The 16,334-nt window shown below is 44.4% G+C and overlaps 1 protein-coding gene across 3 annotated transcripts in view; it reads left to right on the top strand.

Annotated features, from left to right (window-relative positions):
- The window catches only part of plekhg2 (pleckstrin homology domain containing, family G (with RhoGef domain) member 2), a 110,168-nt gene extending 97,848 nt beyond the window's left edge, over nucleotides 1–12,320 (top strand). For 2 of the 3 annotated variants that reach the window (XM_047391852.1, XM_047391854.1), the window contains 4 exons: nucleotides 22–1,735; nucleotides 5,022–5,406; nucleotides 5,527–6,219; nucleotides 9,002–12,320. In XM_047391852.1, coding sequence (XP_047247808.1) covers nucleotides 22–1,735; nucleotides 5,022–5,406; nucleotides 5,527–6,219; nucleotides 9,002–11,273 — 5,064 coding nt within the window. In that variant the 3' untranslated portion in view covers nucleotides 11,274–12,320. The remainder of the gene's footprint in view (nucleotides 1–21; nucleotides 1,736–5,021; nucleotides 5,407–5,526; nucleotides 6,220–9,001) is intronic. The other variant, XM_047391853.1, reaches the window with a different exon arrangement.
- Nucleotides 12,321–16,334: the final 4,014 nt, after the last annotated feature.

The following is a 16,334-nucleotide window of genomic DNA, read 5'->3' as shown; positions in this document are numbered from 1 at the left end:
TATATTTTGTTGGTTTTCCAGGACCCAATCCAGGATCTTCCCAGTGTGGCTGACACGCCAGGAAACCCGACCTGCTTCACCTGCCCCCTGCCCCCCATTGCCTCCAGCCCAGACCAAAGCCTACTGTTTGAACATGACCAGGAAGGAAAAGAAGTGAAGAACCCCATGAACGTCCAGGATCCACCCAGTGAAAGTGAGAGGGCTACAGAGGATGTTCAGGAAATTCCAGATGTTACTGGTGAGATGGAGGAGATGGCAGAAGGCAACGTGGAGGAAACAGATAAGAGAGGAAAAGCAAGCGATGACGAAGCTGAACATACTCTTGAAATAACCCCATCATCAGATCTTCAGCTCTCCGTCTCTGTAGAAGAAAAAACTGACATCTGCACTGAGTTACAAGAGTTGGACACAGAATCCACCGTATCTCCCCAAAGTCCAGATCTCCCTCATCAACCCATCCAGAGGTTCCAGCTACCCAAAAAAGGCTCCAACCTTACCAAGAAGGACAAGAAGATCATCGAAAAGATCAGGAGTTATTACGAAGCAGCTGCAGAGGCTGATGATGATGAAGCAGAGGATGAAGGAGAAGCGAGAGGGGGAGTAATATTGAGAAGAAGAAGCAGCTTCTCACACATCCCCACCGGCTTGGTGAAGGAATCTGTGTCACGTTTCAGTGTGAACGGACACCAGGGAGAGGTGGTAAGCACAAACTCCAAGCATGGAGACGGAGAGACAGATGAAGATTCCAGATCCTGTTCCTCCTCTGGTCCTGCTACACGTCCAGCCGATGGAGAAGCAGACGAGCCACTGAGCTCCTCAGAGGTTTATCCAGAGAATCCAGCTGAGTCTACAATCTCTGATGAGATGAAAGACCAACTGTCTTCAACCAAAGACATCCCAGAGTCAGATCCCAAAACATTTCCCGAAGTAGAAACTGAGATCCTGGATAAAAGTTGGAACATCTACAAAGGTATTCAAGAGGAAAACCTGGAGGAACCAGAAGATGGAAAGACTGTTGATGCGATGTCCATAGAGGAAGAAACTTTGTGTCTTTCTGAATGTCCTGAAAACAAAGAAGAAGAGAGAAACTGTGCTGTAGATGACACCAATGAGCCTGGACCGACCAGGAGCCAGACAGAACCCTACGTGCATGGGCCAGAACAGGAACAACACCAAAAACCCAAACAGACCGAAACCCAATCCACCTGGTCCATAACCAAAACCAGGGAACAGGCGAACACCAAGGAGAACCTGGAGAGTTTCCCCAGTCAAAGTAAAGTGGGTCGATGGTCTCGCCACTCCAGGATCGTTACTGCCAACCGAGCGCTGTTTGAGGGGAGGGGGTCCGACGTCACTGGTATCGACTTGTTTGAGGTGAACCCGGTGGTGGACCCCGTCCTTATAGAGAATTCTGAGCGTATTCTAAGCAAGGTCCAAACCCTGGCCCGAATGTACAGCGCCAAAGCCAGCACCATGAAGGTGCCACTGCATCATAAACGGGCCAGCACCATCAGAACCCAAGCATGGGTCTCAGCAAGGATGTCTGGACATTCTACTCAGAACCGAGACAAAAGTCCATCACAGAAAGAAAAGGAGACGGGATCCGCAGCCCACACCCGTTCCGAGACCAAAACAAACCACCAGGCCTGCAAACAAACCAGCCAGAACCAGGCCCAAACTATGATCCAGGAAAAGCAAAGGATTCAGGAAGGAAGTCCAGAAAGTCACACAGATGGTTGGTCCATTTTCAGTCGGATCTCAATTCAATTCAATTCAGTTCATTTATATAGCGCCAATTCACAACACATGTCGTCTCAAGGTACTTCACAACAGTCAGGTTCATACATTCCAATTAATCGTAACCATTGAACAGTTCAGTCAGATTCAGTTATTTATTCAAATTGGATAAAACGTTTTTCTATCTAAGGAAACCCAGCAGATTGCATCCAGTCAGTGACTTGCAGCATTCACTCCTCCTGGATGAGCATGTAGAGACAGTGGACAGTCACTGGCGTTGACTTTGCAGCAATCCCTCATACTGAGCATGCATGTAGCGACAGTGGAGAGGAAAAACTCCCTGTTAACAGGAAGAAACCTCCAGCAGAACCAGAACCAGGCTCAGTGTGAGCGGCCATCTGCCACGACCGACTGGAGGTTTGAGAGAACAGAGCAGAGACACAAAGAGAACAAAGAAGCACTGATCCAGGAGTACTTTCTATGGGAAGGAAAAGTAAATGTTAATGGATGTAGCTCCTTTAGTCGTTTCATCTAGAAAGAAAGAACAGATAAACTCTGAGCCAGTTTTCAAGGTTAGAGTCTGAAAGAGAGCAGATAGAGTTAGTTACAGTAGAAGCTCAGTCAATAGCCATGTCTAGGAGAGAGAAAGGGTTAAACACTAAAAGACAGGGCTATGTGGATCATCAGTAGAGGGTGAGCATTAAGTTGTTGCCAGCAGAAGCTTGGACGATGCCCCTCTCCAGAAAGGTGTCACAGGTAGACACAGAGCCAGGCCAGGTGTAGCTTCTAGGAAGAGAAAAGAGAACAAAGTTAAAGCTGAAATAACAGCAAATAATGCAAAATTGGAGAGTAGTATGAGAATGTAGCGAAGAGGGTGAAAGTGGCCATTATGTCCTCCAGCCGCCTAAGCCTATAGCAGCATAACTACAGAGATAGATCAGGATAAACTAAGCCTCTCTAACTATAAACTTTATCAAAAAGGAAAGTTTTAAACCTAGCCTTAAAAGTAGAAAGTTTGTCCATCTAGAGCCCACTGATGGTCATTGTTATACTAAAAACCACAACGATTGGGATACCTCTCTCTGTCAGATTGATTATAACCATTGGAAAAGAGAAGGGGTCATACAGGTAGCAGAAATGGAAGGTGTGTTCGCACCTCAACCATAACTGAGATGGTTTGGCTAAACCTGACTCCCCTTAATCCAATCCAACAGGGAGAGAAGAGAGCGGAGGTAAAAAATAAGGAAGATAACTCAGGATAACCTAAGCCACTCTAACTATAAGCTTTATCAAAAAGGAAAGTTTTAAGCCTAGGCTTAAAAGTAGACAGGGTGTCTGCCTCACGGACTAAAACTGGGAGCTGGTTCCACAGGAGAGGAGCCTGATAACTAAAGGATCTGCCTCCCAAATATGATCTCTCTTTTTAATTTTCATCAGAACTCTTGCTGCAGCATTTTGAATCAGCTGAAGGCTTTTAACTGCATTTTGTGGACATCCTGATAGTAAAGGATTACAATAGTCCAGCCTTGAAGTAACAAATGCATGGACTAGTTTTTCAGCATCACTCCTGGACAGGATATTTCTAATTTTGGCAATGTTCCGGAGGTGAAAGAAGGAAATCCTAGAAACCTGTTTAATATAGGATTTAAATGACATGTCCTGGTCAAAAATAACACCAAGGTTTTTTACTTTATTACTGGAGGTCAATTTAATGCCATCCAGGTTAAGTGATTGACTAAGCAGTTTCTTTTTTAAAGACTCCGGTCCAAAGACGACAACTTCTGTCTTGTCTGAATTTAGAAGCAGAAAATTTAACGTCATCCAAGTTTTTATATCTTCAAAACATGCTTGTAGTCTATCTAACTGGTTGGGCTCATCAGGATTTATGGATAAGTAAAGCTGAGTATCATCAGCGTAACAGTGAAAATGTATCCCATGCTGCCTAATAATTTGACCTATTGGAAGCATATATATAGTAAAGAGAATTGGACCAAACACTGAACCCTGTGGTACTCCACAATTAACCCTGGAGTTTAAAGATGATTTATCATTTACATGAACAAACTGGAATCTGTCAGACAGATAAGATTTAAACCAGCCTAGCGCTGTTCCCCTGATCCCTACAACATATTCCAGCCTTTCTAAGAGAATATTATGATCAACTGGATCAAATGCAGCACTGAGATCTAACAGAACCAGAACAGACACAAGTCCATTATCTGAGGCCATAAGAATATCATTAGTGACTTTCAGCAGATCTGTTTCAGTGCTATGATGAGCTCTGAAACCTGACTGAAACTCTTCAAACAGGTCATTGCTGTATAAATGTTCACACATTTGATTAGCAACTATTTTCTCAAGAATTTTAGATAAGAATGGAAGATTGGATATAGGTCTGTAATTTTTCAAGTCATCTCGATCTCCACAGTCTGTAACAATACCAGGTTGTGTGACCAGGAAGAATCCTTTCCAAACTTTTTCACATTCACAATGACATTGACCCGGCCCAAACAACCCAAAGAACAAATCTGTTACAGAAAGGAAAACATCAAGTAAAACTGGTGAAGCAGCTTCTGATCCAGTTCCAGGGTTCAGAACCTGAAGGAAAGTTGTTGGACTTTTCTACATTTGCCTTATTTAGCTAAACCACAAAGAAGAAAATGTGGGACATAAAGATCTAAACCAGATGTTAGGACAGAAACTGGTCAGGCAGCATGAAGATCCAGTAGGTTCTGGTTGTGCTCCACATGTGAAAACCATCTCCAATGTCAAAGCTTAAGAGTTGCAGAACGTACATCTTATCTATGGTGGGTCCGGCACAACAAGAGCACTCAACACCATTACGGCAGTGAGGCATGAGGTTTTCAACAAGTTGGATGGAATGATGAGTGTTTCTAGATATCAGCCAGTTCTGACCCAAATACTTCAGGTCTGCTAGAAGGCTGAAGATGACAAGGGGTCCAGATCTGACAGTAAATCATTGCTCGCCTGAGGAGGAACCTGAGAGGTTTGGAGAAGCAGAGTGAGTCAAGATGTTGGACTCTGAAACTGAATCAGAACCTGCTTCAACCAGGAATTGCTTTAATGATGTGAACAGTGTATGTTCTCCTTAATGAATCACAGAACATGTGGGAAAGGTTCTGAAATGATTTTCATGGTCTGGTTTGTTAAATCTCAAGAACCTGACATTTTAACCGGGCTGTGTGCAGACCTTTGAGCTGGTTCTGCTCATCAGATGAATGTATTATGACCTAAAACATCTGAATCTTCTTTTTCTTCTGCAGATTCACAGGCAAAAGGGCCTTGTAAGCCTCAGCCGCTGGGTCATGTGACCCCCACTTGTGATCAACAGACCGATGGATTCACTCTTTCCAGGCCCAAAGACTTTATCTGTGCCCTGACCAAACCCTCCAGCACACCAGGAGAAACTCCATCTTCTCCGAACCTGGCCTACAGCAACGACACCGCTGTGTCCTCCACATCTTCTGGACCTTCTCACCGCCCCAGAACCCAGCCTGAAGATCAGGGATCCAAACGGACCTGCTCCATCCCCTCAGTGTCGACTGCAGCTCTGGATGGTGGATGTTCAGAGTTCAGGGACCTTCCTGCAGAAAAACATGAAGATGTTCCTGTTTATTCTGAGTCTAAAGTGGAGCAGGGAAAAGATGGGTGAGTTATTTACAGAAACATGATACTCATGATGCTCATATTCTTCAGAACTAAAGTGAAGATTCATTTCTCACAGCCTCACAGCTGCTGTTTTTAACCATCATGCCTTGCTTCTTTCAGCAGGCTCGAGCAAGATGAAGGACGCTGTGTTTACTCAGCTAGAGGAGACTGGACATCAGAAAACTTCTCCATTCAGCCGGCTTACTCTGAGGCCTGCATAACGCAGACCAAAGCTTCCAGCAAGAGAAGTGATGCAGACGGACACGAGCGAGATGTAGCAGTTGCACGATATAAACATGATGACATGGGACAAAATGAGGACCAGGAGGTCTTAGAGACAGACCAGAGTCTTTGTTCAGGATCTGGATCCTCCACTGGGTTAGTTCACACTCCATCACAGTCTAGAATAGCCTGGGTGTCTCATCCAGGACTGGACGAAGAACCCTCCCAAAGAGAAACATGGGCAGAGGAAGTGACCGGATCAGTGGGGTCCACTAGGGGGCAGAAGATAGTTGAACCTTCAAGAGCAAATGAAGACAGTTCTGCAGATATCTGTGCATCAAGAGAACATTTCATTCTACCTTCAGACTCAATAAGCGTGAACCTGATGAACGATACAACTATCAAGGAGACCTTTAAGTATCTTCAGAAAGACGAAGCCTCATCCAGTTCATCTGTTTTAAGATTCACTCCAACGTCTGAAGACTCGCTGCCAACGTTCACCAACCAGAGGCCAACGGACCTGCTGGCTGGCGTCAAACGGGCTTCATCAGTGCCCTGGACCATCAGCAGCACACCTGAGACTGGCCACAGGTATGTATCTCTGATGCTCACATTCACCAGGGGAGGTCCCCCTAACCTTCTGGCTGGAGCTGTCCTGTTCCATGCCAGAAGTCCTTAAAGTCCAAACCAGTAAAACATAGAACCTCTCAAAAGTATTCACACCCCTCGCACTTATTCTCTTGATGTACTTAGATTTTATGTGAAGTGGAAAGAAATTATGCATAAAATATTTAGTAAACAAAGTTCTAGTTCTGTTTCATTCCTTCCTGACTGCCATTGGCAGTAAAAAAGGTAGATATATCTCCTTACGCTCCACGCAGGTTGAGGTTTTATGTCAACGAAGTCGCGTACGTGACGTACAGCCTACCTGGCTGCTGCGTCCATAAGTAGCTCTGGTCTCCTAGAATCTTCTCGCTGAGAAGTTCTGAGTGACCAGTGTGACTGGCAGTCATCCAGAAATTCACAGAACCATAGTTTCAGCATAACTTCTGTTTATGGATGCTCTGATGTTGCCTTAAAACGAACACTGCACGTAGCTCAGGAAGCTCCGATGTCTCGCTACCAAGCTTCCCCCCGGCGCTGTGTAACGTCCCCTGCTGATCACTCACACTTGGTCGAAGGCAAGCAAATCAAACCGGTTCAAGAACGAGAGTTCCTTCGGTGGGAAAACGCTAATAGAGACATCCATTCACATACCTCTCCACCCTTCACTCACTGTTCTGGCTGTCAGATGCTGAAGGAACTGCCTGGTGCCGTATCATGGGTCCACCTCTGCCTTCTGGTGCCACCTTCTGCCAAACTGACTGATTGCAAAATGAATCTTTTGCTTTGGACCAAATAATTTCCTGAAGCTCTCAACTGACTGCAGCTCTGTTCTGTTCATTCATGTCCTGAGGTTACTTCTGTGTAAAGATGGGCCTAAAACAGTGAAATATCTCTGAAGGCATCCACAGGACAGCTGGGGAAATTGTTCTGCTGTGACTTTCTCCCAACATTGAGCCCCTCACACAGTCGGACATTTGTTTGTGCCTTTTGAACAGGAAAATAACTCAGTTCATGGTTTGAAGCTGAAAATAATGACAGGATGAGTATATTCAGATGAAATGTTGCATGACAGCTGTGTCTGTTGGCTCTCTCTTTGTTTACAAGCAGCAGTTTCCTTGTTTCTTTTTGCAGTAGCTGTCGAGGAGCTGTTGGCTGAAAGCAGAGAAACAATTTGACTTCAGTTCATTCAAGTGTTAAAATAGCATGCTGCCAATTTTCTGTATTTACATTTCTACAGTGAGAGCCAGTGTTTCAACAACTGATAATCAGTTTTATTGGTCATTGCACATGTACATTACAACGAAATTTGTCCTCTGCATTTAACCCATCCCTTATAGGGACCATTGGGCTGCATTGAGATTAGATGTGATGAAGCTCTCTGTGTCCATCCATCCAAGCATCCATCCATCCATCCATCCATCCATCCATCATCCATCCATCCATCCAAGCATCCATCATCCATCCATCCAAGCATCCATCCATCCATCCATCCATCATCCATCCATCCATCCATCCATCCATCCATCCATCCATCCATCATCCATCCATCCAAGCATCCATCATCCATCCATCCATCCAAGCATCCATCCATCCATCATCCATCCATCCATCCAAGCATCCATCCATCCATCATCCATCCATCCATCCAAGCATCCATCCATCCATCATCCATCCATCCATCCATCCATCCATCCATCATCCATCCATCCAAGCATCCATCATCCATCCATCCAAGCATCCATCCATCCATCCATCCATCATCCATCATCCATCCAAGCATCCATCATCCATCCATCCAAGCATCCATCCATCCATCCATCCATCATCCATCCATCCATCCATCCATCCATCCATCCATCCATCCATCATCCATCCATCCAAGCATCCATCATCCATCCATCCATCCAAGCATCCATCCATCCATCATCCATCCATCCATCCAAGCATCCATCCATCCATCATCCATCCATCCATCCAAGCATCCATCCATCCATCCATCCATCCATCCATCCACACATCCATCCATCCATCCATCCATCCATCCATCCATCCATCCATCATCCATCCATCCATCCATCCATCATCCATCCATCCATCCAAGCATCCATCCATCCATCATCCATCCATCATCCATCCATCCATCCATCCATCCACACATCCATCCACACATCCATCCATCCATCCATCCATCATCCATCCATCCATCCATCATCCATCCATCCATCCATCCATCCATCATCCATCCATCCATCCATCCATCATCCATCCATCCATGCAGTGGAGGAGAAGCTCTAAATATAGAACAGTTTATTTAATGAACCTCTGATGTAGAAGCAGAACCGATCCTGAAAAGCAGTCTCTACAACTTATTTACACAGGTAAGAAGTGAGAGCTGGAATGTAGATGGACCAGAAAATCCAGAGCTGTGTTTCATATTTTCAGACAATGGTTCACTTGTTGCTAAGCTATGGTTAGTGACTCAACAGTGACTCATCCACGGACTTTAGGTGTGGTTCATAGGAAGACAGAAACACTTAGGAGGCCAAACCAACAAAACAATTTCAGAATCCTGGAAAACACTCAGGTCCTAGACTGAAACTGGGTCGGAAGCAGCCAAGAGCTACTGATCTTGGCCACAGTAAAAGACCACATTTACTGGAGAGCATGAGTGATTGGAAAGACAACAGAAATCAGTGTGTTTTAATCTGTCCTGTACCTCAGTTACCCACTTCAGGATATTTTTAATTTGTGTTTTTGTCATTTTCAGGAAGCCAGATGAGCCGGTCTCAGGATTGCCCCTCAGGATTTCAAGCCCTGTCCTTTCAGTCTTCAGCCCCAGCCTCATCCATCGGTCCCCTTCTCCTCTAAGATCTGCCACCACCTCCTCAGTCCAAGCACCTCCCTGTTCCTCACCATTCAGGGTCATCCCAGTATCCTGTTCAACTGCAGTATCTCCTACAGAATTTACCTCAGCTCTGTCCTGTTTATCCTCTACTCCCTCTACTGTTTCCTCTGGAAGAACCCCAACTCCATCCGTTCTTTTATCTGAAGACTCTTCATTATCAAGAGGACCTTCTTCCTCCCCCACGCCTCCATCCAACTTACATTCTTCCACATGTTCGTCCCCTTCCTCCTCTGCTTTTACCAGATCTTTAGCTGCCTCCCACATCAGCCAGTCTATCAGTCAGAGCATGGCTAAAAACAACATGGCACGACAACAAGCACCGACCATAACACTGGTGAATCAAAGTTCCTCCTCCACTTCATCTATGCGACAACGCACCCCTTCGCCAAACCCTCCTCCAGCTTTGCAAGGCACGGGCACACCTGCCTATGCCCAGTTGGGGTGCATTAAAAATGGGTATCAACATCCGAGATGTCCCTCGTCCTCTCTTCGATCCTCATGTCTGTCTCCATCTTCTCTGTCTCAGTGCCCTCCCTCTCCTTCTGCAGGCCTTCGTCAGCCTCATTGCTCTTCCTCCTCCTCAACTTCACCTTGCTCCTCCTTCCTTCACTCCAAAACTGATTTACCACATCTTGGCAACAAAAACACCAACAACAACAACACTGCTGGTTTGTCCATAGGTAGTGCGTATGTTGGTGGTGCTGTTAGTAACAGAGGCTGCTCGGGGGCTGAAGGCAGCACAGAAACCCACCAGAGTCACTATCCACTGTGGTCTGGATCTCATAACCGTGTAGCGCAGCCATTTTCTGCATCTGAGCCCAGCTCACGAGTTCATTCTCCGACTCCCTCCCCAACTCCAGCATTGTTTGTCCGCCTCGGCTCCCCACCACAGCATAATTACTCCTCCATGGCAAACAAACCCCCCCACCCTCGTAGTTCACGGGTAGGAGGTTCCCACAATTACCTGGCTCTTCATTTGGACCTAACTAGGGCTTCCTCTGAAGGTTCCACTTTTGATGATTCCTCTGCATGTGTGAGCCCTCAGATACTCTCCCCTCCTCCTATCGGTGTGCCAGTTTGGACAAATAATGTAGCAGCACCTCAACCCAGGAACCCTCGATATTCAACTTCCCCTTCTTTATTTTCGTCCACTTTAGGCTCTCAAACACACAGGATGTCTTCTTCCACCTCAGGACGGACATCCATTTCAGGATCCTCCCCTCTTCCCTCCCAAACCGTCCATTGGCCCCTTTCTGCCAGCCTGGCAGACAGACCTTTAAGTCCACCGCGGACCAACGGGACCGGACTGCGTCGTTCTTGGGTGGATCTCGGCCAAAGATCCCTCGGGTTCCTTGGTAACGTCCGAGGATCCTTTGAACAGCTGGAGTCCTGTCCGATTAGTCCAAGCAGTGGGTGGTCCTCCCACAGCAGCTCCCCGTCCTGCCTTAGCCCTCGAGCCTGTCTGCAGTCCCCACTCTCTCCCAACAGGTTTACCCCAGGTAAGGGCGCCATTAGCGGGCAACATTTCACCAGTGTACCTTGGCCAGATGTCCAAGAGCTGTCAACCAAATACAACGGAACCGACAGTCCAGAAACAAGCGTGACTCCCACTGCTCCTTTGTCTCCAGTACACCGTATCTCCTCCCTAGGTCCAACAGACAGCCAGTCTGAGTGGGTGGGTCCAGAACTGGAGGAGGGAACCTGTCGCAATCAGCTTATCTGCGCTTATGTTGCCCGGCCCTCTCACCAACAAAATGTCTCCTCCTCCTCATGCCTGATCTTATCCCCCACAGGTTTGACCTCCTCTTCACCTGAATTACACCAGCAGTACAACCTCCACGCCCAGAGTGAACCTCAGGTCACCACCTCACCCCCTGCATCCGCAGTGCCCTCTTCTTCACCACTGGGATCATCCCCTTTGTCCAAACAGGGGAACCAAAAGGCCAGTTACGCCACAACGGTGAACCTCCAGATCGCTGGAAGTGGGCGAATAACCTCGTTCAGCACCGCCCAAGTTAGCCTGACTCAAACCCTGCAGGCTGGAGCTGGTCCTCCAGGGAGCCAGGAGCAGTTGGCAAGGAGAGTGAGCATCAACGGACTCTCACCTGTTCCTCAAAGGTGCAACAGGCTGTGAAGGGAAGAACGGTGGCCGTGGATCCATTTCTGACAAGAACAAGCAGGCAAACAGGACAGAAAACACAAGGTTTTGGAAAAAGTGCACTTACCCAAACAGCTGCTGGTCCAAACCGTCTGGACCTGGTCCTGCTCTGGACTTCAAAACGTCTACGGGTCCACAAACAAAAAAGCATGGTGCAATTTGACTTAAATCAGATCAAACCTGATGAAAGTCAGACATTTGATGCAGACTTTGAGATTTCCAGGATTCTGAATTATTACAACATTTTGGATGATAAAAACCTTTAAAGTATTTTACTTGCACATGGATCACGTAGCTTTTGGACTTTTGGGATCCAAAAACAATCCAGATAATGTAAGAAATAAAAAGACAACCCGAAACTGGACATGAACAGTTTGAAAGTTGATTTTGTGCAGATATTCTGGAGGTTAAAAAGCTCTTTAGCTCATGTTAGAGAGCAGGAGGACCTCTGATATGCGGACCTGTTGAAGGTCAAGTGTGAAACCACAGTTTTGTGATGTTTTATCGAGGCCAGAGTTTATTATGTGTTCTGTAATAATCTGCATCTGTTTATTCATCTTATTTTAGTTTTATTTATGAAGTTAGTCTCATCTTTTTTTGGCACTTAATCTCCTTAAAGTCATGTTGGTGTTTTTGCACAGCGTCCTCAGTTACACGCTTCAGTTTCCTGGAATGACGTGTCTGCAGGTTCTCAGAGAACTTCATACCAAACCTATCGCTGTTTCTGTTCCCGTGTTACTCCCAGTTCAGTCCGATGGTCTCGAAGTCTCCAGATGCCCACTCAGATCTTTGATTACAGTTCATAAACATGCCACCACACATCCGACAGCTGTGTTAATAAATAGTGTCACAATTTTGGTTTACACCACATTTCACTAAACAGAACATTTGTTCTGATATGGTGGAGGTTTGATGTCTATGCTGGAGACAAACTGGGAACGGATGAAACCAACAAAGGGACAACTGGGATGAACTTTGTTTGGTAGCTGTGAGAAGAATGAAATAAAAAGTAATATCTTTGTCCTTAGGGTCTCCAAGTTTTTAATGATTTGTGTAACAGATGACGGAGATTAACCCCAGAAGGATCCACCTGAGCGCTGCACCGCCTGTACACCACGCCACGCAGCTCCATGCTACAGCCGTTAGGGGTTGGGATCCACCTCTCCAGCTGATAATCCTGACAGGCGTCGTGTATGTTGGCTGTTGAACTGCGTGTGAAAGGACACTGAACCCTGAAGCTCTGATAATGTGCACCAGTTTCAGTTTTACGTCACGCCCTGTACACTTTAACCTGCAGTTTGCTCAGCAGCTCACGGCTCGGGTCTGTCTGGGTCAGCTTTTTGGTTCTTCGGTTTAGGTGAAGGACTCTGTCCTGGCAGGTGGTGATGGAAGTGTGCACAGATGGGTCTTATTTTAACAGTTTTAGGATGTTTCTCATGTCTTTATCATAATCTGATCTTTTTATCCTCATTTCACATTTTTCCTGGTTTTGGCCCATTTGTTTACAGGTTTCATCCAGGCTTTATCCTAGTTTTGTCTGTTTCATAGAACTATGGTCATTAAGGTCGGCGGTGCTGCCCATTAATCTGGAAAGTAATACTCAGAGAAATGACCAAAAACCCAGGAGCTCCAGCTCTGCAGGCTGCAGTTAGCAGGTTAAAGGTCATGACAGAACACTGAACCAGTATGGCTGCTTGGAACGGTTGAAGTCCTGTTATCATAGAAATATGATAACAGGACTTGGGCAGGCATCTGAATGAGGTACAAGGAAAACCTGAATGAACTGATGTTCAGATCGTCCAATGAGAAACTAGCTGAAGCCTTCGCTGTGTTTGAGACTAAAGAATGGCAACTAGTTAACTAGTACAGTCCAGTGGTCAGCTAGTGTAAAGCCAACTAGCTGGATTTTTGGTACTAGTCCAGCACTTTGGCAGACTAATAAAACGTTCAGTCTCACTAGGTAAACTGCTCCCAGTAAGAGTGTTACTGGAACTGGTGCAACAAGATGAACCTGTTCAGGTAAATGTCCAACTAGCTCTGAATGAGTAGGTGATACTTTACCTGGCAAAAAAGGGTTAAGGGTAATAAAATAAAATATGGCTTGCCGTATATAAAGGTTAAAGTTACTTAATGTTGTTTGAGAAAACTGATGGAAATATTTTCCCTAATATGGATATTTACAATTAAGCCCAAAATTATTTGTATTCTTGGCAGATATATATTTTATATGGTTTTAAACCAAAAAAAAATTTCTGGATTCTTTAAGAAGATAAAAATCTGTGTAAAAAGATAATCAAATTAAGAGAATTTATGTTTTTATTTACATTTTAATATAAAATGCATTCTAAAAATGATTTAGAGCCTTCTTAATAATCAGAGTACAAATATTTTTAAGCATTACAACAATCGAACTCTGCTTGCTGCTTTTTGCATGGGTAGCATCAGTATGTATTAAAATGATTTCAGCCTCATTAAATACAGTCGTATTTTCATCCGGGTGAAATGTTACACATCTCTGTCTGAATTCTGCGTCATGGAGCCTGAATACAAAACGCAATTAAATGAATCAGCAAAATATCTCACAACCACAATATTAACACTTGAATCATTGCATTCAGTCACTAAAAGAATCATTAAACTATTAGTAATCGCACTGACAGAGCCGGCCCAAGGTATACGTGAAGTAAACGGCTGCTTGGGGTCCCCAAACCATCAGAAAACTCTTAAATCTTTACATTTGTTATTGAGATCGAGAATATTATTACATTTAATGTGACGCTTTCAGCAGAGATAAATTACAAGACTACTCCTCTTCATCCTCATTCCGACTCAACTCTCAGAAGCTCGCAGAAGTCAGGAGTCTTGTTTTCACACATGTCCAAGGTCAAGAAGAGGCTAAGAAGTGGGACTGAATCCCACTATTTAAGTGGGATTCTCCGCAGGTTTCCTAATGACATCGAGGAAATCGTCAGGATAAGGTCAAAGCAGATCAACTAAGGTACATCTCAAAACATTAGAATGTTGTTAAAAGGTTCAATGTTTTCTGTCCCTCATTTCAGAAAGTAAAACTCAGATATAGATTCATGACACACAAAGTCAAATATGTCCATCCGTTATTTATTGTCATTTTGATCTTTATGGCTTACAGCTAACAACCAAAAATTCAATGTCTCAGAAAATTAGGATATTGTGAAAAAGTTAAACATCAGAAGCTCCTGGTGTCACACCTAATCAGCCAATTAGCTCCAAAGACCCACAAAGGTTTCCTGAGCCTTTAAACGGTCACTCACTCTGGGTCATAGGTTACACAACCATGGGGAACACTGCTGACTGGACAGATGTCCAGAGGACAGTCATGGACAGCATCCATAAGAAGGGGAAGCCACAAAAAGATGCCAATAAATGTGGATTTATATACACTGTAAAGATCTGGAAATATAAGGAGTAATGGATTTATGGGAATCGTGTAAAATTGTTAAGCCCGAGCATACCGGTACCGGTATGGGTTGAGCTACGCCCATTTTTCACCGTCTAAAAGCAGGATTTCTTTCTTCCCTAAATATCTCGGAGGAGGCTGTAGTGGAATTTTCTTATCAAAGTGGGTAGAAGTTGACTCACAACAAGAGAAAATCCGGACTTTGTCTTTATAAGTTTTATTCAAAGGCATTCAGCGTTTGAAGACCCTGACACTGAGGTTAGTCAGTGAAACAGAGCCCTGATCAACATTTACACACAGTATTTATACCAGAACATGACAGTGTTATCTCAACTTCAAAGAGTCTGTGTTTTATGACCCAAACCCTTCTCGGGTTCAGAGGTGACAAAGTTATCTAGGAACAAACCCATCTGCTCTTCCTGAGGCATCACCCTAAATGATGGGTTTTAACCATTAAACCTCTGATAATGGCTTTACTCCTCTAACACAGATGTTCTGAGGAGTGAGGTAACCTAAAGGTCATACACTTTGGAGCACTTAATAAAAGAATTTCCATTACAAAGCTTTATTAAAACAAATCATCAAATTTGTTTTTCACAAATACTTTGTGTTACAGGAATTTGAACACACAACATGAAGGTCCTTCTGGCATATCCACATGTAAAATACTACAGGAAACACATATTCTGTTTCCCACCCCGTGTTTTTGGTATCAATGGACAGTAGGGAATCCCACCTTTGTGGGGAACTTATTGCACATCTTTGTATGACGTTTTCCGGTCACGAAATTCTCTGTGCCTAACTGAAGTTATAAATCTGGGAGCAACTTTCGCACATAGCTTGCTTGTTGTTTCGTGCTTTTTCCATGAATTTTGAACATTATAATGTTGCAGAAGAATAAAACAAACAATCTGGAAGCCTCAGAAACCATTTTGCAGAACAGTGACCTCGTAGACCTTCTTCAGATAGCAGCATGGATTTTGAAGTGGATGAAGATGAGGATCTTCTTCTTCGGGACCAGGTTCACTAGTAAGTTTTAGTGTTACTTTTTAGTTCCAGCAATTTTACATTACATGTCAGCTATTTGAACAATGCTTTACCGCTGCTTACGTTTGTAATTACTGTTGTGTGGAGCGTCGCTGCTTTTATTTGTGATAGATTCAACCGGTTATATTTTAGAACAAAAGGACTGCAAGGCCTGTTTGTGGAAGTAGTTGTAGGTCTGTTATGTAGCTGTTATATCATTGACATTTTCCAATACCACTTTACTGTTACAGAATTACATCATTGCTTTTGTATGTTATTTTATTATTTTTTGAGTTCAGTAGGAAATGATTTATTTTCTGTATTTTTACAGCCAGGAGGAGGCAGGCACCTAAAGGACTCAGCCTTCCACTACTTGGGTTGAGGGTACATCCTCTTCTTCAAGGTGAGAAGTCGGTTATGGTTACATAATAAACATGATGTGTCATTACACTGTTGCCATTATGTTCCTAAGCTTGTTACATGTCAGTGTCTGATGCAACTTCATTTTTAGAATGTGACTTAGATAAATTTAGTCTTCAGCAGATATCTTTCTGTTTCTGCAGTGACAATGGTGC

The sequence above is a fragment of the Girardinichthys multiradiatus genome, chromosome 18 (assembly GCF_021462225.1).
Source record: "Girardinichthys multiradiatus isolate DD_20200921_A chromosome 18, DD_fGirMul_XY1, whole genome shotgun sequence".
In the NCBI taxonomy this organism is placed as follows: Eukaryota; Metazoa; Chordata; class Actinopteri; order Cyprinodontiformes; family Goodeidae; genus Girardinichthys; species Girardinichthys multiradiatus.
This window is presented reverse-complemented; position numbering and strand designations above follow the sequence as displayed.